This window comes from Malaclemys terrapin, chromosome 9 (genome assembly GCF_027887155.1).
Source record: "Malaclemys terrapin pileata isolate rMalTer1 chromosome 9, rMalTer1.hap1, whole genome shotgun sequence".
In the NCBI taxonomy this organism is placed as follows: domain Eukaryota; kingdom Metazoa; phylum Chordata; order Testudines; family Emydidae; genus Malaclemys; species Malaclemys terrapin.
In genome coordinates, this window is record NC_071513.1 from 17,072,969 (window position 1) to 17,098,936 (window position 25,968).

The 25,968-nt window shown below is 44.7% G+C and overlaps 1 protein-coding gene across 2 annotated transcripts in view; it reads left to right on the forward strand.

Moving 5' to 3' along the window:
- Window positions 1-25,968, forward strand: part of GAB3 (GRB2 associated binding protein 3) — a 113,366-nt gene that overhangs the window by 63,881 nt on the left and 23,517 nt on the right. Inside the window, exons 1-2 of one of the 2 annotated variants that reach the window (XM_054040710.1) lie at window positions 834-917; window positions 14,800-15,103. In XM_054040710.1, the coding sequence (XP_053896685.1) occupies window positions 14,839-15,103 (265 nt within the window). In that variant the 5' untranslated portion in view covers window positions 834-917; window positions 14,800-14,838. Of the gene's footprint in view, window positions 1-833; window positions 918-14,799; window positions 15,104-25,968 lie in introns of those variants that run through there. The other variant, XM_054040708.1, reaches the window with a different exon arrangement.

Genomic DNA, 25,968 nt, shown 5'->3' on the forward strand with positions numbered 1-25,968 from the left:
TTGGAGGGGAGTGGAGAAAGTTTTGGGCAGTCAGGGTACAGGTAGGGGGTAGGGTCCTGGGGGGCAGTTGGGGGGGTCTTAGGAGGGGGCAGTTAGGGGACAAGGAACAGGGAGTCTTAGGTAGGGGGTGGGGTTCTGGAGGGCAGTTAGGAGCAGGGGTCCCAGGAGGGGGCAGTCAGGGGACAAGGAGCGGGGGGTAGGGGGCTGGGAGTTCGGGGGGGGGCTGTCAGGGGGCAGGAGTGGGGAGAGGGATCGGAGCAGTCAGGGGACAGGGAGCAGAGGGGTTTAGATGGGTTGGGAGTTCTGGGGGGGCTGTCAGGGGGCAGGAGTGTGGAGAGGGATCGGAGCAGTCAGGGGACAGGGAGCAGAGGGGTTTAGATGGGTTGGGAGTTCTGGGGGGGGCTGTCAGGGGGTGGGGAGTGGTTGGATGGGGCGTGGGAGTCCCAGGGGTCTGTCTGGGGGTGGGGGTGTGGATAAGGGTTGGGGCAGTCAGGGGACAAGAGGCAAGGAGGCTTAGATAGGGAGTGGAGTCCCGGGGGGCAGTTAGGGGCAGGGGTCCCAGGAGGGGGCAGTCAGGGGACAAGGAACGGGGGGAGGGTTGGGGGTTCTGGGGGGGCGGGAAGTGGGAGGGGCAGGGGCGGAGCTAGGGCGGGGCTCCTCCCGTCCTCTTTTTTGCTTGTTGAAATATGGTAACCCTACCGAACTCTCACCTTCATCACTAGGACCACGGCCTGGTTGTCAACCGGAAGGAAGCAATTGCAGAAGAAGCACTCCCTCTTCTGCCCTTCCCTGGGCTGCGTTTGCTGGGATTACATGGCCACAGAGACAGAGGGAATCCTTGTCTCCTGAAGGAAGGATGTTCTCACCTTTAAATTGGATCTTTGTTGAATTTTTCCAACCATAATGCACAGGGTTAGGTATGTCGATGCTGTGGAGATGGGCACGGGGTGAGATCCTAGATAGATTAGTGGATCTAGATAGGTAAGTCAACTACCAAAAAATAGGAGTGAAGAATTAAATGTATGGGCAGGAGGGAAAACAGCCAAGCTGATTGCGGAATATTGCAAGGAGACACATTAGAAGGCACAAGCAGGCAGCCGCATTAGAGAGAGATTTATAATGCAGAGCTGACGGGAGCCAGGATTGAAATCACTCAGCAATAGTTCTGGCAGAGGTATGGACTAGATGGCTGATTTGGTCTCTTTCATCTCAGATTTCGATGCACAGTGCTGTGTGTGATAATACGCAATGGAAAGGAAGACCCAGTCCCTGCTACAAAGCACTTACAATCCAAGTGACGTGGTTTATTAATTACTGCCTGATTTCTGTCTTGTAAAGTGTTTGCTCAACAGCACATGACACACCGACTGTATCTTCCCATTCCCTTTGAATCCAGGCATACTTCCTCGCAGCTCAGTCCTGAGGTCCTTACATAGGCAAATCTCCTTCTTCAGTCCCATGCCCCACAGTCCCATCTCTCCCCGGGCTGGTGCAGAGGGAGAAACTAGTTTGACATATATATCCTCAATAGGCTAGACATCAGCTGCTCTCAAAGCTGTCTATGTATGAATTTTAACTTCCTCTTTTAAAATCATTTATAGGAAATGCTATAAGGTTCCTCTTAACATTTCCCCCCCAAATGACCCTTTTAAAGCATTTCCATGCTTTATTTTTTTAAGCACTGAAAACTTCAGTCTCGAATGCGGGAGCTAGCGTAGGACTTGGTTTGCTGCTCTGCTCATGTACCCGCCCCAGGGCTGTTTGATCACTTTAGTAGCCTCAGCCGCAGTGGGGACACGAGGAACACTGCTAGGGCAGCAGCCCACAAGTACGTACGCTTCCCCAGTCTGTCCACTTGGGATTCCCCCAACCTCCATGCCATTCTGCAGCCACACCCATTACACTAGGCCTGCCCTAGTAGCCCTACCCAGAATGCTGTTTCTGGGGCTTGGAGTGCTGCAGCAGCAGCACTGTCAAGTTGCAGCCACGCCTTGTACACCTAGTGTTGCCAGGTGTCCGGTTTTCAGGACCGGGAATGCCTGGTCGAAAAGGGATCATGGTGGCTCCGGTCAGTCGGTGCTGACCAGGCTGTTAAAAGGTCTGAGCAGCTCCTGGAAGCGGCCAGCATGTCCCTGCAGCCTGTAGGTGCAGGGGCAATCAGGGAAGCTCCACGTGGTGCTCCTGTCCTGAGCGCCGGCTCTGCACCTCCCATTGGCTGGGAACCACAGTTAGTGGGAGCTGCGGGCACAGGAAGCACGCACCGTGCAGAGCCGCCTGGCCGCCGCTGCGCCTAGGAGCCGGACATGCCATCTGCTTCCTGGAGTCACATGGAGCCAGGGCAGGCAGGCAACCTGCTTAGCCCCGCTGCGCCGCAGAATGGGAGGCACCTGAAGCCTGCACCTCAAATCCCTTCCTGTACCCCAATCCCCTGCCCCAGGTTGGAACTCCCTCCCGGAGCCTGCACCCCAACCCGAGCCCTGAGCCCCAGCCCATACCCAAACTCCCTCCCAGAGCCTGAACCCTTCACCCCCTCATGCATCTGCCCCAGCCCTGAGCCCTCTCTTGCACTCCAAACCCCTCAGCCCCAGCCCAGAACCCACAACCCCAGCTGGAGCACACACCTCCTCCTGCATCCCTGCCCCAGCCCTGAGCCCGATCCCACACTCGGCTCCAGCCTGGAGCCCCCTCCTGCACCCCGGAGCCCTCACCCCCTCCCATACCCCAACCCCCTGCCCCAGCCCAGTGAAAGTGAGTGACGGAGGGAGGGGGGATGGAGTGAGTGGGGGGTGGAGCCTCAGAGAACTGGCAGGTCAGGGGGCGGGTCAAGGGTGTTCAGTTTTGTATGATTAGAAAGTTAATAACCCTATGTTCACCCCAGCACTCCCTCTATATTATTGACTGCAGAGTAAGAGGGGGTGGGGGAAGGGATTCTTCCGAGCACGCTCCCTAGTGCAGCCATTCAGGGCAGCCAGATCTAAGCCCTTAGTATCTTAATTAGGAATGTTTGAACCTGCTCAACTAAAATGAATTTAAATCCAAAACGTTGGTCAGATCTTGACTTGAACCCAAACGTACCCCTTTTCAGAGCGTTTAAACTAGTTCGGTTCATTTCTTCCATTGTGTTCAGGCATGTTTTCCATCCTGGGCTCTCCCAGATCATCCTGATCGTCACTCCACATTTCCTCAGCCATTCTTGCAGGATGTTCGTGGCCTGGATTCCAAAATCACTCTTGTGCCCTGCGACACATCACGTTGCATTGTTTCATTGTAGTTTGATGCTTCATTACATGATCACATTGCACCAGAACTTGAACAGGGTCGGGCAACATTTCACTCCTGTTGATGTGATATTTCCAGCCCAACCATTTCTAGAGGCTCAGATGAGCCTCTCAGAGTTTGGTTAAATATGGGAACTTCTACGTGTAGACCTGTCGCAAGCTGTCAGTTCTTTTAAATTTCACTCATTGCTGAACTTCTGCCCTTTTGTGTGCATGTTACAAATTCATTTCTGAACCTGTCCATTGTAGGCTAATAGATTAACACAAATCACTTTCCCAAGAAGGATGGGACTGGAAGTCAGGAGACATCAGTTGTTTCCCAAACTTCCTGTATGCATCCTCGAGCAAGTCACTTAATTTCTCTTGGCCTCAGCTTCTGATCCATAAAACGAATAAGATAATTCCCTGTCTCACAGAGGAGCTGTGAGTCTTAATTTGGTGGTGAAGACCCAGGGTGGATTTGATTTAAATCACTAGTCAGGAAGACTCAATTTAATCATGGATTTCTCCATAAAAGTGCATTCTTATTGGTTGTTAGAACCTTAATACATATTCTTCACAACTCCGAGACAGATGTAGGTTTCATTTTTAGAAGGTACACACTATACATTTATTTTGAAAACTTTTCAAAAGATTAGTTTTACAGCTATATCAGAAAATGAATAATTGTTGGTTATTTAATTTACCAAAGGTAATTGAAGCAGATAGTTCACCTCCCAATGACTTCATAAATATCCCCAGTTCAACAGGTTAATCATTAATATTTGGAGGATTTTCTTGCCATGCTGTGTTAGGAGGAGAACATCACTAGACCCAGACATTTAAATTGTTTTATTTTTTTTCTACACCGGCAGAAGAAGCTACTGCTGTTAAAAATGAGATAATCACTTCAACAGTCTCTGAGTCCAAGAGCTTAAGTGGCTTCCACCAGTTCCCTGGTGTGACTTTCTTTAAAACATCATCAGCAAACATATATTTCTTGATTGGTTCACCCTTAGCTCTGAAGTTCATTATAGTTGGCATTATGGAGGGATGATTGCTGGATGGATGTCCATGTCATAGCCAACTCCTCTTCTTCAGCAGTTAAGGTTTGACCCTGGTACCGAGTATTGAGAATATTTGCAAGAAAATTTGCAAGGTAGTGCTTGTCCCATTTGTTTTTTTAATGCTTGTAATTTAACTCTGTCATTGCATATTTCTCTTTTTAAGATCTCACACAGTTCCTTCCAAATTTCAACAGCATCAGCAGTAACTCTGCATTTTGTTCACAGAAATAGGCTTCAGGGTACTCCGCATGTGTTCAACATTTTTCTTAAGCCCAATGTTGAGAACTTTGGCTGTGACAGTGCCATCTGTTTTTTCAGGATTTTGTTCACAAACTGTCATCCGATTAGGCCAGTTCTTGATATAGTGCTCAAAACAGTCCACTACTGAGTTCCATCGCACGTCTTTGGGAGAGTTAGCTTGGTTCCTCCCACTTTTTTCAGAGCAGCTGCTGCAAAGGGTTGTTACGGAAGTATTTTGCAATTGCAACAACATTAGCCTTTATTTCTGCAACACTGAAGTCTTTGACTAGGAGGTGCATCAAAGGAGCACTGCAACAGTATGCTATTAGCTGGGGACTCTCTTCTAAATTTCTTCTCATCTTGGATACATTTGCAGCACTGTCTGTGATCAAGCTGCGAACTAGAGATTTGAATTTTTTTTCACAATTTGTTATAGTTTTTACTGCTACTTCTTGTCAGTATTCTGCTGTGTGTGCATTTCTTGATGTATCAATTGTTTTTGTAAGGAAGACATTCCCTTCTTCTGTTGTCACACAAGCACATACGACAGGATCATTGTGGACATTGCTCCACCCATCAAGACTCAGGTTAACAATCTCACCCTCTAGACCTTTTGCACACTGCTCAATTTCTCTTTCATACACTTTATCCAACAATTTGCCCGCAACATCTGCTTTGTTGGATGGACTGTATCCTGGTCTTAATGACTGAACCATGTTAATGAAGTATGGGTTCTCAGTCATATGGAAAGGAGAGTTTGTGGCATAAACCAGGCAATTTTTTCACCAATTACCCTTTTTTGTAATCTGCTGGTTCTTATCACAAACTTTATCTATGGTTTCAAGTATCAGAGGGGTAGCTGTGTTAGTCTGGATCTGTAAAAGCAGCAGAATCCTGTGGCACCTTATAGACTAACAGATGTATTGGAGCATAAGCTTTCGTGGGTGAATACCCACTTCAGCGGCGGGTCCTTCACTTGTTCCAGGACCCTCTGCCGAAGTGCCCCGAAGACCCCAGACCCCCTGAATCCTCTGGGTGGCCCTGGAAACACTTCTCACGATGTTGTTTCATTCGGGCAACCAGGCCTTGCATTTCTTTGTTGCACTGTTTGCATTTTGCACGCATGCCTGTCTTACCCACAGGTAGAGGAACTTCATTAAAATATTCCCAAACTGGGTCTCTTTTATGGCCTGCTGCCATTATAGGTTTTCCCTTCTAGTGAGAGAATGGGATGGTAGATTGCAAATCAATGAAGGCTACAGTCAGAAAGACCTCAAAACTTCTGGAAAATGCTGCTCAAACAGTTTCACTTTTGTTTCTACTGCCTGTCCCTCCCTTCTCACATTTATCTCCAGACTTCTTCTCCTTGTCCAGATCTATTCTGCTCCCAACAATCTTCTATTCATTTAACTTTTTGAAACTTTGCACTTTTAGAGAGAGGTAAGGGATTGACTCTGTGTACACAAATTTGCAGAGGGACAGTAGGGTTGAGGTCTGTTATTTCTCACCTCTCTATATAATTTATTTATTTAAAAACATTTTTGCTGTTAACAAGCATGTTATCTCTGGAGACACAAATCCACAGTTTGAGAATTGCAAAACTAAGCATCTCTGATGGTATCTTCTAGACTGAGCACTGAGACCCATTGGGTAGATAGATTAACCTAAATAATCTATACAGAAGCCCCTGGAACCCCATAAAATTGGGTCCCTAATCCATGAACTATTGGAACTCATTTACAAAACTTTTCTTAAACATGACATGAATATATTGTCTCATACTATAGAATTAATAAACCCTATTCCATGATGAGATACATTATCGCTCAAAGATATTGTAATTAAAACTATCTTTAGATCGTTTTTCCTCAAAAAGCATTTTATAAAAAAATCCGATTTAAATAAAAATCCATTTTTTTATTTTATTTTATTATTATTTTTTAAAAATCATTGATTTTTATCCACCCTGGTGAAGACCTTTTAGATCTTTGGATGAAAGGAGTTGTGATTAAAAAATACAAAGTATGAACTACATACTTTATGCTAATGTTATATCACCTAGCGAGTATGTATTCTCATATGTGCTTACCCATCGGTGTGTATTTTGCACGAGTATTTACAAATGAAAATATGTTCACCAAACAAAATGCTCATTAGTCACCTCTTCAGTTGAAACTTAACCCTTGTTGGCATTCCTCTCGTTCTTCTGTTGTTTACTAGTGCTCTGGTTATTTTGTTTGTGACTTCTCTTACCTGACAGTGCAATATCCACGCTATAGCAAGAATTTATAGCTCACACCAACTTCACACTTCACACCACTTATTTGGCAGATCTAAAGATCTTGGTCTGTGGGAGCAGCAGTCATTTATGGAAGAGTGTTACTGTAATAATAGTGACAGAGGTATTCCTTTAGAAGTGTCTGTGGAGATTCCTGACATTAAAAACACAGAGGCAAGCAGAAAACACTGATGTCTTGTGTTGCACAGAGCAACACCTGGGCATCAGACCAACGCTGCTCTAAAACCTCTCCTCTCATTAGCAATGGACCATTCCACGTGTGAAGGACAGATGAAAATTATTAATTTGTTACCTCTTATCTGATAGTTGTCGTTTTCTGACAAAGATGGCTTTCTAATGCCAACAGTGGCAAACTTCTGAAGCTATATAAACATATAGTGAAGTCCTCAGCAATTTCGAAAGGCACCAAAATACATGTAATATTTCTCCTGGAGACTGTCTACATTACAGTAGCAAAACCAAATGCAAACTGGGGAATTCTTTGCTGGAGAGATCCCAGCCCTTCTCCCACTGCAGTTGAACTAAACTCCCTTGTAAATTTCATATTGTATTTAGTTTTGAGCATGTAAACAAAACAATCCTCTTTCCAAACTCTGCCGGCTCTGATCAGATGAAACCAAACTATCCCCACCTCCACACTCCCACTTCTGGTTTTGCTAGTTTTTGAAGTGTCCGTGAAGCTCAGCACGATCAGCATTCACAATATTGCCCTGCCCCTCAAAGTGCCAGTCACTTGCTAGTTTTGTACTGACAAACCGGAGCAGCAACAGAAACTGTTGCTGAGACAGTGACGCAACTTTATTTCAAAGTGATCCTGCAACTCTGGTAGCTCGATGAGCAGCACTTTGAGTGGATGGCGAGGAATGAATTAAAATGAATTGTTTTAATTCATTCCTCGCCATTCCACATTCCACACCCCAGGAAAAGGCAGAGAAAGTTTGACCCCTGTAGTTGCTTGCAGATAAAGGTGATATCATGTGAGTGGCTTTCTTTAGTATAAAGAACAGGAGTACTTGTGGCACCTTAGAGACTAACAAATTTATTAGAGCATAAGCTTTCGTGGGCTACAGCCCACTTCTTTGGATGTATATAGAATGGAACGTATATTGAGGAGATATATATACACATACAGAGAGCATGAACAGGTGGGAGTTGTCTTACCAACTCTGAGAGGCCAATTAAGTAAGAGGAAAAAAAACTTCTGAAGTGATAATCAAGATAGCCCAGTACAGACAGTTTGATAAGAAGTGTGAGCATACTTACAAGGAAGATAGATTCAATGTTTGTAATGGCTCAGCCATTCCCAGTCCTTATTCAATCCTAAGTTGATTGTATCTCGTTTGCATTTCAATTCCAGCTCAGCGGTCTCTCCTTGGAGTCTGTTTTTGAAGTTTTCTGTTGTAAAATAGCCACCCGCATGTCTGTCATTGAATGGCCAGACAGGTTAAAGTGTCTCTACGCAAAAGAATTAATGGACACAAATCTGACATCAGGAATCATAATACTTAAAAACCAGTGGGAGAACACTTTATCAATTTAGGATTGAATAAGGACTGGGAATGGCTGAGCCATTACAAACATTGAATCTATCTCCCCTTGTAAGTATTCTCACACTTCTTATCAAACTGTCTGTACTGGGCTAGCTTGATTATCACTTCAAAAGTTTTTTTTCTTTTACTTAATTGGCCTCTCAGAGTTGGTAAGACAACTCCCACCTGTTCATGCTCTCTGTATGTGTGTATATATATCTCCTCAATATCCGTTCCATTCTATATACATCCGAAGAAGTGGGCTGTAGCCCACGAAAGCTTATGCTCTAATAAATTTGTTAGTCTCTAAGGTGCCACAAGTACTCCTGTTCTTTTTGCGGATACAGACTAACACGGCTGCTACTCTGAAACCTTTCTTTAGTATGCGTACAAAGTCAGCCAGATTTGCATATCTCACAGACCTGCATGAATATCGCATATTGGCAAATGTGTAACCATTTCAGATGAGTTTTGCAATGCAGTCCATGGGCGCTTAAAACTCTCAGTACATAATGCATTTAGCATAGTTGAATGTGCAAAAGCTTCTTAGGGTAAAAATATTTTGGCGGATCAGAGGCATAATAATGTAGAAAGCTTTTTAAAATGGAAATAACCCGTTCTACGTAGCTGTTAACTGTACCAGGATATGGTGGTATGATGAAAGTTTAAACAGGGGAAAGAGGTGAAAAACAGGCTCGCTAACCAAATAAAAACCCGGATACAAGTAAACGCCTGACTTTGCCTTTCTCCAGAGGCGTGAGACATGCCGTGTTGTGGGCCCTTGTGTCAACTAGAAAGTAGTAATGTCGGTTGAAAATAAATGACAATACCTGTCACTTATAAAGAGGAGGGTTGGCCAAGTGACTAGGAATTAGCCTAGGATTTAGGAGACCTGGATTTAAGGCCCTTCTCCAGCACCTTGGGCAAGTCATTTGGTTTCTCTGTGACTCAGTTCCTGGTCTATAGAATGAAGATAACAGCACTTCCCTGCTTTGCAGGGTGTTGTGTGGATAAATACATTCAAGTTTGGGAGGTGCTCAGATACCTACGGTAATAAAGGCCATCTAAACACCAAGGAAGGTAGATGTACCTTAATGCTCTTTATCGAAGGATCACAGTGCTAGTATTTTTACAATCGCTAATGAATTCAGTGTCACATCACGCACGTGAGGCAGGTCTTAGACTTACTTTGGCTAGACTGAGGCACTGAACAGTTCAGCCACTTCCCCAGGCTAAAATGGTGAGCCAGAAGTAGGAGTAGAACCCAAGGGCCTTGACTCCTGGTCATGGGTTGTGAGGCCTGATGCTAACCCTACTCATCTCCATGGAGCTCTTTCAGTTATCTGTGGAATCTCGGGGTGTCTCCGCTGTGTGGGCTCTGTAGCACATATGTGACTTGCTGTGTATGCTGGCATGGACGAAGGCAGTGGCATTTTCTGACGCATGTTCTATTACTCATTTTCTTTATCATTAGAAACCACAGAGCATCTTACTAGCCCCAAACATTTGATTACAGAGAAAAAGAAATTGTATAGCGGTAGAAACCGCCTTCTGCTATGGTTGTTTACCCCAAATGCTCTCTTAAAGCACATTAGGAATTTAGTCATCTTTTTGAATGTCAGGACTGGGATTAACAAGAAGCAAAGGCCCTACACTGTTTTATCTCTTTTTCAGCTCGGTTTTCTTTATAGATTTGGTAAGGGAGGGTAAATTGGCAGTGGATTATATGACTAGGTTTGGAGTCATCTGTGCTCTTAAGAGACATTGTGCAGTGAAGAGAGAAAATGAGTCTTCTGCTTGGAATCTACATTACTGCTAAGCATGTAACTGCTTTCATTTGTGTCACCGTACATAATTCAGCACGTCACCCTGAGACTTAACCTGGCGTTCCTTGCACACCCAGACCTCCTCTGAAGTTGAGTCTTGCATGCTTAACTGTCCATCCCCCTCCAGCATTCCCTGACACACATTCTTTATAATAGAGCTAAGAATAATGTTAATTTTATCACATATTTGTAACCAAAAAAAAAAAAAAAATCAAGTTGTTATAGCCACAAGGGTGTGAAAGTGAAACCAATCCAGTTACAATCATTTTACAGTAGTGAAGAATCTGGCCCAAGGTTTTGAAATGGCAGATTTAAAATACTTTGTACAGAGTTCTGTTCCAGCTGACGATACTGTGCTCTAGCCTGGCTTCTGGAATTGTGCTTGAGATCCTACAGACTTTAGATTCAGCAAAGCATAAAATCTAAACAAACTGAGACATCGGGCTGTCCTGCACTGTACCTTGAACTACTTAGGAATATTATGTCTCAGACTGTGTGCTTGATTCTCAGCATGGAGGGGGTGGAGGAAGCTGCTTACAGTTCCCTGGTTCTGTGCCAGCCCAGCTCCAGCATCAGTTAGAGTAGTCTAGAGTAGCTACCCTGGGGGAATCAGAGCAGCTGGCACAGGAGTGCTTCCTCTTGGTTTATGCTAGCAGGGAGTTCAATAGGAATTCTCTGCTGATCATTTAGAGCCAGAATTGTACTAAAGAATCGAGCCCAATATATTTTGTTTTGTGATGGACTGTTCATGATATAAGCATGATATTTCATTGAGTATTGGACTGTTCCCTGCTAGGTTATTCAGCAAATGTCCCACTTTTTAAATTGTGCAACTGCATTCTCTTGGGTTTTGTCCATAAATTCTTTGGCTCTAATGAGATCAGACACATCTGAAACTTCTGGGCATTCCCCTACATAAACAGTAATTACAGTAGAACCTCAGAGTTACGAACACGTCGGGAATGGAGGAGGTTAGTAACACTGAACAAAATGTTATGGTTGTTCTGTCAAAAATTTACAACTGAACATTGACTTAATACAACTATGCAGAAGAAAAATGCCATTTCAAACCATCTTAATTTAAATGAAACAAGGCAGAAACAGTTTCCTTACCTTGTCAAATCTTTTTTTAAACTTTCCCCTTATTTTTTTAGTAGTTTATGTTTAACACAGTACTGTACTGTATTTGCTTTTGTTGTTGTTGTTTCTGGTGCCTGACTGTGTGTGGTTGACCAGCCTGTTCGTAACTCTGATGTTTGTAACTCTGAGGTTCTACCATATTTTCAAAAAGTTGGATAAAAATCCACGGCTAGGTGGCATATCCTAAGTGCCAGCATTTGAAAGCAATTAATAGGGCACTTTGGGAGAGAAGGGCAAATATTACATACCAGTATTCTTTTTTCATTAAAGCACATGGATTGAAAGAGAGAGTGGGGGAAAAAATATAACTGTGCTTATTCACTGAGGCTAGTGACATGTCTGTCCGATCAACTGCCAACTCAGGAACTGTGCATGATAGTGGAGAAGCCCAGAAGTTGGTTATGAGAGAAATGTATGTATTCTATGGGTATATTATACACCTCAGAACTTCAAAAATTGCTGGTGTTCTCCCAAAGGTGCCTGAGTTTCTCCACAAACAAAGAAACAGATGTTTAAATCTTCACATGCTGTCAGGACCTGACCTGTTTTACAGACCGAATCATTAACCAAAAACTTTACAGTGTTTGTATTTGCATAATAATGTTTTCAAGGTATGAAATTTCACAATTTGTCCTTAAGAGATTGAATCTCCAGGCCTTGTGAGAAACAGTCCTTGGTGGCCTCTGTCCATTTTCAAGAGGACAGGATTCCACATATCAAAAACCACAACCATGCTAGCTAATAACCTGGTTGGAAGATGCAACAGGAGGGTCAATGGGTAAAGAGATCAAATCACCCTCTGACTTCTAGAGGTCAAAAGATCAAGAGTATACCATAGTGGGCAGTATGCAGCGAGGGAAAAGCTTGCATTTCTGGTGCTTGTGCTGTCCACCCTACACCCCCTTCCTGACCTGGCCCACCATGCCTCATTCAAGTCCCTTCTCAAAACCCACTTCTTCACATAGGCTGACAAATGATGGTTCAGGCTTGCAAAATCCTTGTTTAACATATTACTTTAGTCTCTGCCCTGATTTGGACAGCCTTGCACTTTAGAAGTAGGTCATGGTACAGCTGGTTGAATGGACATGCTTTTAAATAAGCAAGTCAATGAATATTTTATTGGAGTATGTATTCCATGTGCCTCTCTGATGGTAGACTCCCAAAGCTCTGATGTGTCCTGATAGCAGGACTGGAGACCCCTCACGTTCAATTTATTTGCATCAAAAAAATATGAGAATAACGGAAATCAGCTTCAAAGCCTTCACTGTCAGGCAGCTACTTTGGGGTCATGTTACATTTCCTTCTTGATTAATGTAAGCCATAGGGATTATTTTCTTCCATATTTTAGTGGCCGTTGTACCCATTGTGTATGAGAATCAGCAAAAACTGTAGTAATTGTATTGACTTTTAAGGTACATAAACGAGGATTTTTACATAGCAGCTAAAACGTTTTGCAACCAATTGCTTGGTCTCAAGAGATGCTGGACCTGTTTGCCAGCTTAAAAATAGCCTCCTACCACAAAATGGGCGTGATCATAGCTCACACTACGATTTCTCAAATGACAGACAACTGCTCAGTTTTGTGTTATGATGACTAGTCATTTTGCAAGCAGGAGTTGAGTAAGATTCAGGCAAGGAGATCATCTCTTCTGTTGTTCAAATTGTTTTTCTTGTTGTCCCTTTTGAATTTTATGAAGTATGAAACAGCCAATGGCCATTTAGCAGATGTAGAGAATTGGCTAAAGTGTGTGTGTGTGTGTGTGTGTGTGTGTGTGCCCCACTGCTCTCTAGTGGGTGGAATCAGAATTGCTCATCTAAGGGTCATAGCTCCTACACTGCTTGCAGCCAGTGAAGATGCTCCTTTTATTCAAATGCTTTTGGAGCAAAGAAATCTGAGTTTTGTCTCTGCTGTCACTTTGAAGTTCCAGCTGACCAAGTGTGCAGGGTAGTGGTAACAGATGTTCTTAGTTGGCCAGGAGGTTCTTATACAGTGTAATAGAAGCTCTGTGAAGGTAGGAAACAGCTCTAAGGCTGGTGACATCATAGGGACATGTCCTATTTCCCTGGGCCAGCCATCAAAGACAAACAGCATTGTTTTATTTTTGATCATGTGACCTGATTTTATCCAATCACGTTCTTTATAAAAAATCAGTAGGTGAAGAGCTCCTAATTTGTTAGTTTAATATTTATCCATGGAATGGGAAATATGGAGGGGGGGTCACTTCTGGGTCTTGTAGTAAGTATATTAGTGACAGCTGTAACCAATACAGCACTGTACGTGAACTGAAACAGCTGGTGAAATGGAGGGAAAAAACAGATGTCTTTTTTTTTTTCCCCCAAATCCTGCATACAGCTTTATAAAATCATATGGTGTCTTAATCTATATGTGACTTTACTTAACCCTGTGTGAAATCCAGGCTATTAATCATTTGGGCCAAAAAGAGATAAATATTTATTAATTTACAGTTTTGGGCATAGAGAGTTATACAAGCCGTTATGTATAATATACAGGATTTTGTAGCGTTCTGAAGTCATCTGTTTAACTTTTTAGCACTGCAACCCCCTCAAGGTCTGTTCTCCTTAATTTGCATAAGTAACTGTCAGCTCATTAACGGCTCTTTATTAGCACAGAAAACCATCTGACGGAAACATGCTGGGTTCATCTTAAGGCCTTGTCTTCACTAGGAGAAAAGGTGTTTTCTACCAGGTGCTAGCTAACACATGGCAAGTAAGTCCATGTCTACAGTATGGGGACTGTAGCAGCATAGCTTCAGCACCATCATTATCCTGGCATAACCCTATAGTGTAGACACAGTTTAGAGCGATGGAGGTTTTTTGTTGTTGTTGCTATAGGAACACCACCTCCCCTAGCGACGGTAGTTAGCTCAAGGGAAGCATTCTTCTGTCAACCTAGCTGCAGCTACACTGGGGATTAAGTCGGCATAGCTACATCCCTCAGGGGTGTAGATTTTTTCACACCCTCGAGTACTGTAGCTATGTTGATCTAATTTTCAAGTGTAGACCAGGCCTAAAACAGTGAAGACAAGGCATGCCTAGGATTTTATCCTAAGATAAAAGATGTGTTCTTACTTCATGTTAGCTAATGTGGCAACCAAAATCCTAGTGAAGACAAAGCCATTTGTAGCTTTAACACATAGTACTAGATTGAGGTAGAGACTCTGGAGAAGCCTATAGCTTACCTTGCCCTGCAAACTCATGTTAAAATTATAACTACCCACCTTTCTTCTTAGAGTAGACGCTCCCTATGGGAATGGATTTCAAATCACCAGTCACCGTTCAGCCCAGTGATTAGGATTAGCATAGAATCTAAAGAAAATATGCATATTTAGGTCTGTTGACAAAACGTGACAACCAGTTTGAAAGCTAAAGCAGGAAACAAATTTCCCATCTGTGACATGTGTCCAATTGTGTCTCCTGCAGGCATGGCGGAAGCGCTGGTTTGTGCTCCGCAGGGGCCGCATGAGTGGGAACCCAGACGTTCTGGAGTACTACAGAAACAACCATTCAAAGAAACCCATTCGGATCATAGACCTTAATGAATGTGAAGTGCTGAAGCATTCAGGGTCCAACTTCATCAAGAAAGAATTCCAGAATAACTTTGTCTTCATTGTGAAAACCACCTACCGCTCCTTTTACTTGGTGGCGAAAACGGAGGAGGAAATGCAGAAATGGGTGCACAACATCAGCCAGATCTGCAACTTCGGACACGTGGAAGATGGCACAGGTAGGAATGGAATCATGGCTCAAGCTCTGTGGAAATAACCTGGAGCTGGAATCTCCCTCAGGCAGCGCAGTGGCCGGAGGGGAGTGGAGATTTATCCTGCTGGGGAACATCATAGTACCTGTGGTAATTGGTTTGATTTTAGAAAGATTGCGTAAAACAATCAAAGATATCAGTTCTGCTCACCTGAGCTTGGATGAAATATGAGGATGGTTCAGAAACAAACTCTCTCAACCTTGCTGAAATTGTAAGGTTTGGGAGGTTTGTTGCTGCATTGTTGTTATTGCTTTATGTATAATTTTGTCAAAAAGTCTAAAATGAGGGTAAGACTGTCCCTGTGAAGCTAAAGAGGAAAGATATCCTTCTCCTGTGAGACAAAGAAGTAAAGTCATGGAAAGCCAAAGCACAGGATAGATGAAGGTTTGTTTCAGTGAGGCCCAGTTGACCGGGCCTCGGCTGTATTTCGCTCAAAGGACCTCTCCAATGGGATTTGAAGTGATCCTTTCATAAAGGCAGTAAGTGTTTGCCTGAAGTCAGGATACCTTCAGAGCTAGTGCTCAAGCAATGTTCAGGTCTTATCTTCTCACAGTTTGTGCTCCAGTCTAAGGCTTTGTGTACCCTTGGAAGTTTTATTGGCATAACAAGCGCCTGCACTAGGGACTTCTGCCAGCGCAACTATGTTGATCAGGGATAACGTCTCTTCACAACCCTGAGTGACACAGCTATGCCAGCAGAAGTGTAGTGTAGACCTAGCCTTAGGCGCTGATATGCTGATATAATTTATGGCAAGGGAACCGGTATAAGCACTTTGATACTAATAATACTGTGTCCTCACTAGATCGTTTTGCTGGTTTAACTATGCCGATATAGCTGTATGCAAGGTCTAAACTGCTTTAGAAACTGATTAATTTGTTCAACCTCTTTGTGTGAACACTCTCTTAAATTGGTTTTAAAAAACCTTACATCCATGTTGTTTAATTCAGTTACTGAATCTGTAGTTATGCCTGTGCACATTTCCCTAATATAGACAAGCCCTGGGTCTTGCTGCCACACTATAGGAGTCTTCCCCCTTATTCAGACTTTTAAGAACAGTCATTATCTCCAGAGTCATTAGGACCATACCTGGTTTATCCTGAAGCGCCTGGTGGTCTGGTGAAGATTGGGGAAGGGGTGGATTCAGGGCCATATTCTGGTTCAGTTTACCACCAAGCCTATAAAGTTGCATAGGTTATACATCAACATTTAAACAGCTGCTGATTACTCATGCTTACTAGAAGCACCTCAGTCCCCAAAGTGTCTGTAAATTTGAACAAATTTCCATTAAACATGAATATTAGAAGAGAACAGAGCTGTAAAATGCCATGTGCTTTTTTGACTTGAAGTCTTGTATGTAAAAATATTCCCAGGAGTGAATCATCATATCAAAGATATGTCAATTGCGGGAAATTTTAATAAGCTTTTCAGTGCATTAAAAATTAATCTCCAAACCAATATTATGTAGCTAACCCGATCATTCTTAATCCATGTACCTTTTTCATTTGTTTGTGACTCTCGGGCCAGAATCTAATTTCAGATTCTTTGTGCATGATGGGTGCAAAAGGGCAGTGGCAGGTTTACTCAGTGACTCAGCCATATACCCAGCGCTCTTGTGCTTCTAATTAGCCCCTTCAAATGGAGAAGAGTCGGGGTTAATAGCCAGGCTCATACGATCAAAGAGCTACTAATTTGACATTTCTACAGCCAAGACGGGACAGACACGAATTATGATTTGTGAGTCCTACACAGGGTCCGTACTGCCCACCGCCAGTAGCTGTTTTGAGTAAACACAGAGAGGGACAGCAAAGAGTAAGCGAAGAGAAATGCAAGTTCCAAACAGATGTCAGGAAGCACCTGTATGCATAGCTGTCGGGAAGGGTTTACCAGGCAAGGGTGTTCAGGCTGCAACATTTGAGTAACCCAAGAAACCATGCCACTTACTGGTTACACTAGGAAATGGCAGCTAGAGAAGGAACTGTGCAATCCTCCATCGTGTTTCGGCTTTGCATCTTTTTCTGCTCTAGTGGAGTCCAGCTGGAGTTGTGAGACTCCACACCAGTATTTCCCTACTCCCTCCCTTTAACAGCCTGCTCCCACCCCTGGCATAGCTGAGAAGCACAGGACAGAACTCCCTGGGAAGCACTTCTGCCTATACTGCCTAAAATGGGCCAGGGAGAAATAATTAAGACATTACCAAAGTGGTGGGGACAGTATAAAAAGTTAAACAGACAGATTATACAAGCCTTGTTTCCTGTCACAGGCCACAGATGCCTGTGCAGGTACAGCATGGGTAGGGCACGCTGGTACCAGTGTATAGGAACATAGAAAAACCTATCAGATCCTCAGGTCCCATCACCGTGAAGGGCAGGATCCATTCCCAGAGAGAGGACTCTCACCCCACTTGCTGCTGAGTCACCCTTTTGCTGTACACCAGGTGTTCGCAAACTGTGGTCCACCGAGCACATGGTGGTGATCCTCAGATTCACTGCTGGTTGGCCATGTGGTGCTGGCTCTCAGCTTTGTTCCCAGCAGCTTTTACAGGCTGCCAGGCGAAGAAGAACTGCAAAATCAGATGGGAACAAGCAGGAGCCAGCCTTGCTGCTTACACAAGGGAAGGCACCCAGGGAAACAAGAGGAGTAAAGGACCAAGTGGCTGGGCAACATGTCCAGGGAAGAAGGGAACCAAGGAGCAGAGAAGCCCATGCAAGAAGAGAGGAGGAAGAGGGGACCAGGCAGCAGAGAAGCACAACACACCCCATACTGCATGCATGCTGAAAGGATGGTTAACTGGAGCAATATAATCTAACAGGATCTCATTGGAGAACCTGTTAAGGTTGTTTAGGCTTTTTCATTACCAAGCCCTACTTTCAAAGATTATAGCTCTGCATTAAAAACTCCTCCAGGCTGCATCTTGGCAAGGAGCTCCTCGGCCCAGGAGGGACCTTTCATCTTGACTTCTCTCTTCAAATTCCTCCATGTGCCCCCGGTAACATTTCACATTGAGCGTGACTGTTCTGCTCCTTGCTTACAAAGGCAATCACCTGGCAATCACTGTGTTACTCCCCACCCCGTAAGCCGCTCCAGTAGGGTGACCAGACAGCAAGTGTGAAAAATCGGGACGGGGGTGGAGGGTAATAGGTGCCTATATAAGAAAAAGCTCCAAATATCAGGACTCTGTCTATAAAATCAGGACATCTGGTCACCCTACGCTCCAGGTACCACAGAGTCTAGAGTGAAATCCCTGGGCTTGATGCCTTGCACAGGTGAGCTCAAAGTATTTCAAAATATTCCTCCATGCAGGTACTTACAGAATGTAATCAAGTCACCCCATAACCTTCTCTTCATTAAGCTAAATAGACTGAGCTCTTTGAGTCTATCACTGTAAGGCAGGTTTTCTAATCCTTTGACCATTCTCGGGGCTTGTCTCGCTGAACCTTCTCCAGTTTATCAACATCCTTCTTGAATTGTGGACATCAGAACTGGACACAGGATTCCAGCCGCGGTCGCACCAGTGCCAAATACAGAGGTAAAATAACCTCTACTTCTACTTTCCGTTCCCCGTTATACGATCCAAGGATTGCATTAGCTCATGGGAGCTCATGTCCAGCTGACTAGCCACCATGACCCCTTGAAAAAGAAATGCAAATTTTTTGTGTGTAATTTTATCCTTCATAACGTTTACCTCCCTATTTGTGTGCTCTTGTGTCTTATTGCCCTACCCCCACCTCCTCTGGTCTGCAGGTAATGCCAGCCTCATCAGCCCACTTCTTAGCTCCTCACAAACACATTTCTGTGCCTTCTTCCAGACCACCCTCTCCCCCCATGCATGGAACACCCGCCCTGAAGTGATCCATAAGATGCTATGCACCCCTTTTTCGGACCTGCCACAATTCCTATAAAAAAACAGCCAATTAATAATGGCTCAAGGGGGCGTTATTAGAAAGCGTCTGGGGATACAGTCTTTCTGTCTTTTTGAGGTCATGCTTGGAGTCTCTTGGGGAAACTGTACAATAAATTATCTGCACATAGGGGAAAGTGGGGTAACCCAAGTATACGGAAGAGAGTCAATCTGGAAATGGAAGTGCAATGGAACATGCTTGAATGAGACGGCGTAATGCTAGTGGCAAGCCAGCCAGAACAAATGCACCATCACAGTCAGCAATAGCTGCTGGATTAACACCGTCCTTTCCGGAGGCGAAGGGCTGATACCCCGGTCCTCCATATGGGCCATCCAGGGAGAAGCCCCTGGCTTCCATAAGAGAGCAACCCCTGAGGCTCCCTGGTGCCACATTTTGGTTTCTGAAATCACACTGGCCAAGCAGAATAATTGACTTCTAGCGAATAACTATATTTGTCTTCAGCTGCCTTTAGATAGCTATTGATCATCAGGATATTAGGAGGAATTATTTTATTCCAGCTAATAAAGCATATGCTACATTTCCATTGTGGGTGCTGCTGAGACATGATGTTTGTGGCGGGTAACTAGAAAAATGTGAAATGAGTGAGTCCGACTTGAGAAGTGAATAGTGAGAGCAGAGGGCTGGGAGCCAGGAACTCTGACTGTGAGTCTCTGAATGCTTGGGTAAGTAACCTCTCTGCCTCAGGTTCCCCTCTGGGCAATGGAAATTGTACTTATTAGGGTGTGAGGAGGACTGGCTAATTAGTGCCTCTGAAGGTCAGTACTGTGATGATTGCTCTTTGATTCCCCTTTTGTTTCAAGGCTTGGAAGTAGGTGACAAATAAACACACCCCTAGCCCGTGCTTTGGAATCAGTGGCAAATGGAAGGCAAAGAGAGGTGAGCGCTGGCATCTTAATGGACACGAGCAGCGCACAAGAGGGAAAGCAAAGTTCATCAGGTGCAAAGCACTGAGCAGATGTCGGTGAGAGCGGTGCAAATCAGCAAATCCTCAGTGTGGGATCTACGCTCGGAACGTGCACAGTTAATGAGTAGATTTCTAATGGGATTCTTCTGTCCTCTGGCCCCACCAGGTCTTGCTTTGACTGCAGACTCAGCCTGGGAACCTCCACCCTTTTCCTGAAAAATATAAACCTGTCTGGTGTTCAGCTCCCCGCTGTATCTGGTGTGGTTTGTTCCTGTAACTCTATCAGGTGCCTTGGCGATGCAGCTGTTGTGGTAGCAGTCGCTTCTCTCTGGTCAAAACATAGGATAGTCAGGCAGGGGCAGTTCCTGATGGGGGCTGAGAACCTTCAACCTCCATTGACAGAGAAGGGTGGGTTACACGGCACCTCTCAGGCTCCAGCCTAACACGTTGCTTTGAAGACACCTCTCCAAAGGGGGTGGGGGTGGGGGTGGGGTGGGGGGCAGGGGTAGGTTTCATCTCTGGAAGAGGAGTCCTTATTTCCCTTTTTTTTTTTTTTTTCTTTTTCTCTGTGTGAATTTAGCAAGGTGGGTGCCACACAGAACAGCTCTCTCCCCCGCCATGCAGCATGGGATGGTGTAGGCACCAGCACAAACAGCTTACCCCCATCGGGCTAGATGGCTCTGGTCCTTGTGTGAGCATGAGGGGAAGTGTCAAGGCACCTCCCAGTGCTTACTGGAGAATGCAGTGACTACTCCTTCCGCAAGGGACTAATCCCTCCCTGAGCTCACCCAGGGGCAGCGTGACCCAGGGCGTCTTTAATGCCATGGTCTGGTCCATTGCCACAAGATGTGGAAGGGTACTTTCATCTCCTTGACTTTTCTGCTGATACGGCCAACATGGAACCCGGCTAGGTGTGTGCTGTGATGGGGACACCTGCCTGAAATGCTGAAGTCATTTCAGCTACATCCCCAAACAGCCATCGGGGGTAACGACTTTCAGGATTTGAACCAGCAAATGAAGGGCAAAGAACCTCCATTGAGGGGAGTTATGCACGTACATTGAAGGGAGATCACCCAACTAAGGGTGCAACGGGGAGATCAGTCTTCCGGGATCTACTGCACAACAGAGGTTGGGTTTTTACTCCTTGCCGTCGCTTAACTTGCAAATGAACTCCTCTACCTCTTTGTAACATACAGAGCCCAAATCCATACAGGATGGTGCTACATTCAAAACACACAACCACCCTGCCCTCCACTCCCCAGCTCTCCCTTGTGGCAATTCGCACTAAATGAAGCAGTTACTTCGGCAGCAGAGTCAGCTCGCTGTCTTGTTGGGGTGGGGTGGGAGGAGGCAAAGCAGCATAAAGCCCATTCTCTGCATTCTCTCTGTAGAAAATGGCCATGCATAATTTATTCTCCCCGGCTGCTGCATATAACTTTAATGCACACCGATTCTATTACCAGCAAAGCCTGCAAAGCTGACCTCGTCTCTTGGGAGCTGACTACAGATGTCAGGACAGCCCAAAGGTTACAAAAGGGCACAGCCACCTTCCCCCCATCAGTGCAGTTGACTGTGACTACAATGTATTCCAGACCTAAGAGTATTTACCAGTGGGATAAGTCTGATGCTAATGGTAGTGAATAGCAGATGGAATTAGTGCCTGTCAATTCTGTATCAGAGGGGTAGCCGTGTTAGTCTTAGAGACTAACAGATGTATTGGAGCATGAGCTTTCGTGTGTGAATACCCACTTCGTCGGATGCATGTAGTGGAAATTTCCAGAGGCAGGTATAAATATGCAATCAAGAGTGAGTCAGGCTAGAGATAAAAAGAACAGGAGTACTTGTGGCACCTTAGAGACTAACAAATTTATTCGAGCATAAGCTTTCATGGACTACAGCTCACTTCTTCAGATGCATATAGAGTGGAATATATATTGAGGAGATATATATACACACATATAGAGAGCATGAACAGGTGGGAGTTGTCTTACCAACTCTGAGAGGCCAATTAAGTAAGAGAAAAAAACTTTTGAAGTGATAATCAAGCTAGCCCAGTACAGACAGTTTGATAAGAAGTGTGAGAATACTTACAAGGGGAGATAGATTCAATGTTTGTAATGGCTCAGCCATTCCCAGTCCTTATTCAATCCTGAGTTGATTGTATCTAGTTTGCATATCAATTCCAGCTCAGCAGTCTCTCGTTGGAGTCTGTTTTTGAAGTTTTTCTGTTGTAAGATAGCCACCCGCAGGTCTGTCATTGAATGGCCAGACAGGTATATATGCATCCGAAGAAGTGGGCTGTAGTCCACAAAAGCTTATGCTCGAATAAATTTGTTAGTCTCTATGGTGCCACAAGTACTCCTGTTCTTTTTGCGGATACAGACTAACACGGCTGCTACTCTGAAATTTAGCTTGTTTGTAATGCTTTGGGCCATCAACACCACCTATCAGATATAATACACTTTCAGAGCCTGATCCTGGAAACACTTATTTTCAGATGTAATGCTTGGTGCTGTGAACAGTGCTATTGAAACCATTCGATGCAAAATTCAGGAAAGCACTTAAGCATGTGCCTAAAGTTCAAGTAACTGTGAAAGGCATAGATTTAAGCACATGCTTAAATGCTTTGCAGAATCGGGGCCTAATTGTGTGTAGGATTGGGTCCTAATCCAGCAAGAAGAAATAGTTGTCAGACACAATATTGAAAAGAAAAAAACAAATCCCCAGTAACTCCATTGCTAAACTTTATATAAAGCAGGGGTTCACAAACTGGGGGTCAGGACCCCTCAGGGGGTCGTGAGGTTATTACGGGGGGTGGGGGAGTTGTGAGCTGTCAACCTCCACCCCAAACTCTGCTCTGCCTCCAGCATTTATAATTGTGTTTAAATTTATAAAAAAGTGTTTTTAATTTATAGGGGGGGTCACACTCAGAAGCTTGCTGTGTGAAAGGGGTCACCAGTAAAAAAGTTTGAGAACCACTGATATAAAGGTACCAGTACTGGGGCCATTGATAAGTAGTTGTTTGGTTGCTCTGGGCCAGATTTTGCTGGCATTACTTATATTGAGTATGCGTATTACCTTGCTCCCTTAGTCTCACTGAAGTCAGTAGAGTATGGTACTACTCAGCATTAGGCTGGCAAAATGTGGCTCTAAATGGGTTTTTATACTTTTAGACTAGATAGTCAGTGGAGTTATGCTGCATTTATGCCCGTTGAAGAGCTGGTCTAGAATCTGCCATGAGTGAAGCTTACTTCTGTGCTCATTATATGGTAGGGGGTTTGTTTGTTTGTTTGGGGGGGGGGGGAGGAGGTGAGGGGGAGAGTGGGGGTTATCGAACATCAAGGTATACAGGGCCAAATCCTTATTCTGTCCTTATTGATGTGTTTACACTTATACATTCCATCTGTCAACAACTTTCCAGGGGCGTACAAAATTATAAGCTATACACGTTAATCAAATCTGTCACAAGAATACTGATGTCAGATGGAATTGTGTCTAGCGAAGGACTGAGTAAAATCTGAGTAAGGACCTCAGGATCTAGCCCACAAAGTAAGATCTGGCCCACCTTTTAATGCCGGTTGACAATGAGATGTCTTCAGGATTTCTAACAGGCAGCCCCTGAAATTGGGACTTTGGAGAAACTGACAGGTTTGCTATTAGTGAATCTTGTTGTAGCAATACTTAGGACCTTGAAAGCATCCTTGTGGAGTTCTGTATTGATCAGTTGCTGGTTTTGTGGTGGAATACGGCTGCTTTGCTTTATGAAATGTGTAGGTTTTTTGAAACATGTGCTTTGTCCTGGATGGTAAATACCTGCTGATAACATCAGAGTAACACTAACAATAGCGAAAACAATTGGTCGTGGAACAAGGTGCACACCATCTGGTGGCCGTAATGGGGTAGTGCAGGATCATAGGAATTATTTTGGATTTCCATTGCTCACCAGTTACTCAGATGAAATCTTATTTCTGGATTACATTCAAAACCCGATAGGGAAAAAGGATAATTCTCTCTTTGACGGCTTTTGTAGTTTCTCTCAGATACTTTCAGGAAGTATTTTAGCACAGCCTGTTGGGAGCAGGGGGAGGAGGGATTATGCCAGAAACTCCAGGGAATTGTGTACAAATTCCACAGGGAACTCACTGTTCCAAAGCTGCTCGGTTACAAATGGGCCCAAACTGCGAATTGAGGGAGATTCAGATTCAGATGGAAACTCCCCCAAAGTTTGGGGAGGATGGGGGCCGTATCTAGGTTATGGTTCAGACCCGGCTTTAGGTTGTTCTCCGTTCTTCTTCAATCACTAAGCTATTTACTTCCATGTTCAAACACACCCAAAGGGTTAAAACACAAAGGACACTGTGTGTGAAGGAGAGACTCTAGCCCTGCTCCTGCTCCTTTGAAATCAAAGGGCCACACTTTCTGCTCTGGCTGTTTGGTGCTGCTCTGGGGACACAAAGTGGCCAGATCCTGGCCATAATCAGCCTGCTGAGAATTTTCCTGGTGACTAGAAACCCAGTGCTGGTATCAAGTTTGTGGAAGCTGCTCCTGCACCAACCCTGCCATTGGGGATGTGGCATCTGTCAGCCTGTGGCACCCGGTCTCTCAGGAGTCCCTAACTAATGCTGAGGCCAGTTGGCACCCAATGAGGGGGCCCTAACTGTCTCCCTGATATCCCTGCCCGTGCCCCAAGTAGAGCTCAGGCACAGGGAGAATTGAGCCCAACGCAAGCTTTGTCATTGGCTTCAGTGGGTGCAGGAACTGGCTCTGTAAGAGGAGCAGTGAGGGAGCCCACAAGCACATCACGTGGGCAGACTGAAAAAGTCACAGCACCCAATCAAAAGAGAAGTCGTCATCATCATACTAGGAGCAGCGCCAGGGTTTTTGCCGCCTAGGTGGCAGCGCTGCTCCTCAGAGCATTCAGCAGTAGGGGTCCTTCCGTTCCGCGTCTTCGGGGCACTTCGGCGGAGGGTCCCAGAGCGAGTGAAGGACCCGCCGCCGAAGCATCCCGAAGACCAGGCGCGGAAGGACCCCCGCCGCTGAATTGCCGTCAAGGACAGCAAAATGCCACCCCCCCCCAAATCCTGCTGCCCTAGGCGACCGCCTAGGGTTACCTAATGGAAGCGCCAGCCCTGATCATACTGGTGGTGCCAGGTTTTCATTTTCCTATGCTTGCTACACTGCAAATACCGCCCCGTCAGGACTTTGGGGGAATTGTAGGAAATGACTTTTTTTATTTACCTTTAGCCATCATTTCTGAGTGATTTAGACTTGGCTTTAACCCTTTGGAGCCTAGGATTTTTTCCATACAAAATTTTAAAGAGCATTCATTGGGCACATTGTACGTGCAGCTGACTGCCACATGCAAGTGTCAGGTTTGGTGCTGGTAATCCCCACTTTCCAAATACCTTGAGGCTCATGGAAAAAAGAGTTTGTGTCGGCTGTGTAAATAGACTAAGTTGCTGAGCCCCTAACTGTGAGGATCATATTGCAACACATCCCTGGCTCATGTAGGCTTTGTCCAACATTAAGAGACACAAGAAGACCGCAAACAAATTCTGCAGTGCAACAAATCTGGATATTCTGCAAGCAGAAAGTAAAGATCAGTTTCATCCTCAGAGGTTTGGAGAGAGGGAAGAAAACCCTCTCTTGTCTCCATTAATTTCAAGTGGGTCTCATGGTTCTTTATTTGTGCTAGAGAAGTCCAAAACCATACTTGATAAAACCGACTGCTCCAGCTAGGTACTTTCCTCAGAGGAAGTGATTTGTTTTCTTCCCGACCAGAGAGAGGAGTGCAGCAACCGAGTCTGTTAGAAAGAGAGTTTTCAAGGAGAGATGGCTCCAAGCCACAAGATTTGGATGGCTCCCCAGTGTTCTGTTGTTCAGCAAAGTTTTGATCTAGGGTTCTGGTTCAGGCCGTTCAGAGTGAAGGGCAGCCAGAAAGTCTGGATCCAAATCTTCCCAGGGTTTCAGGGGTATTTTAGATCTGAGGTTTTGTTTTAGGCTAATCT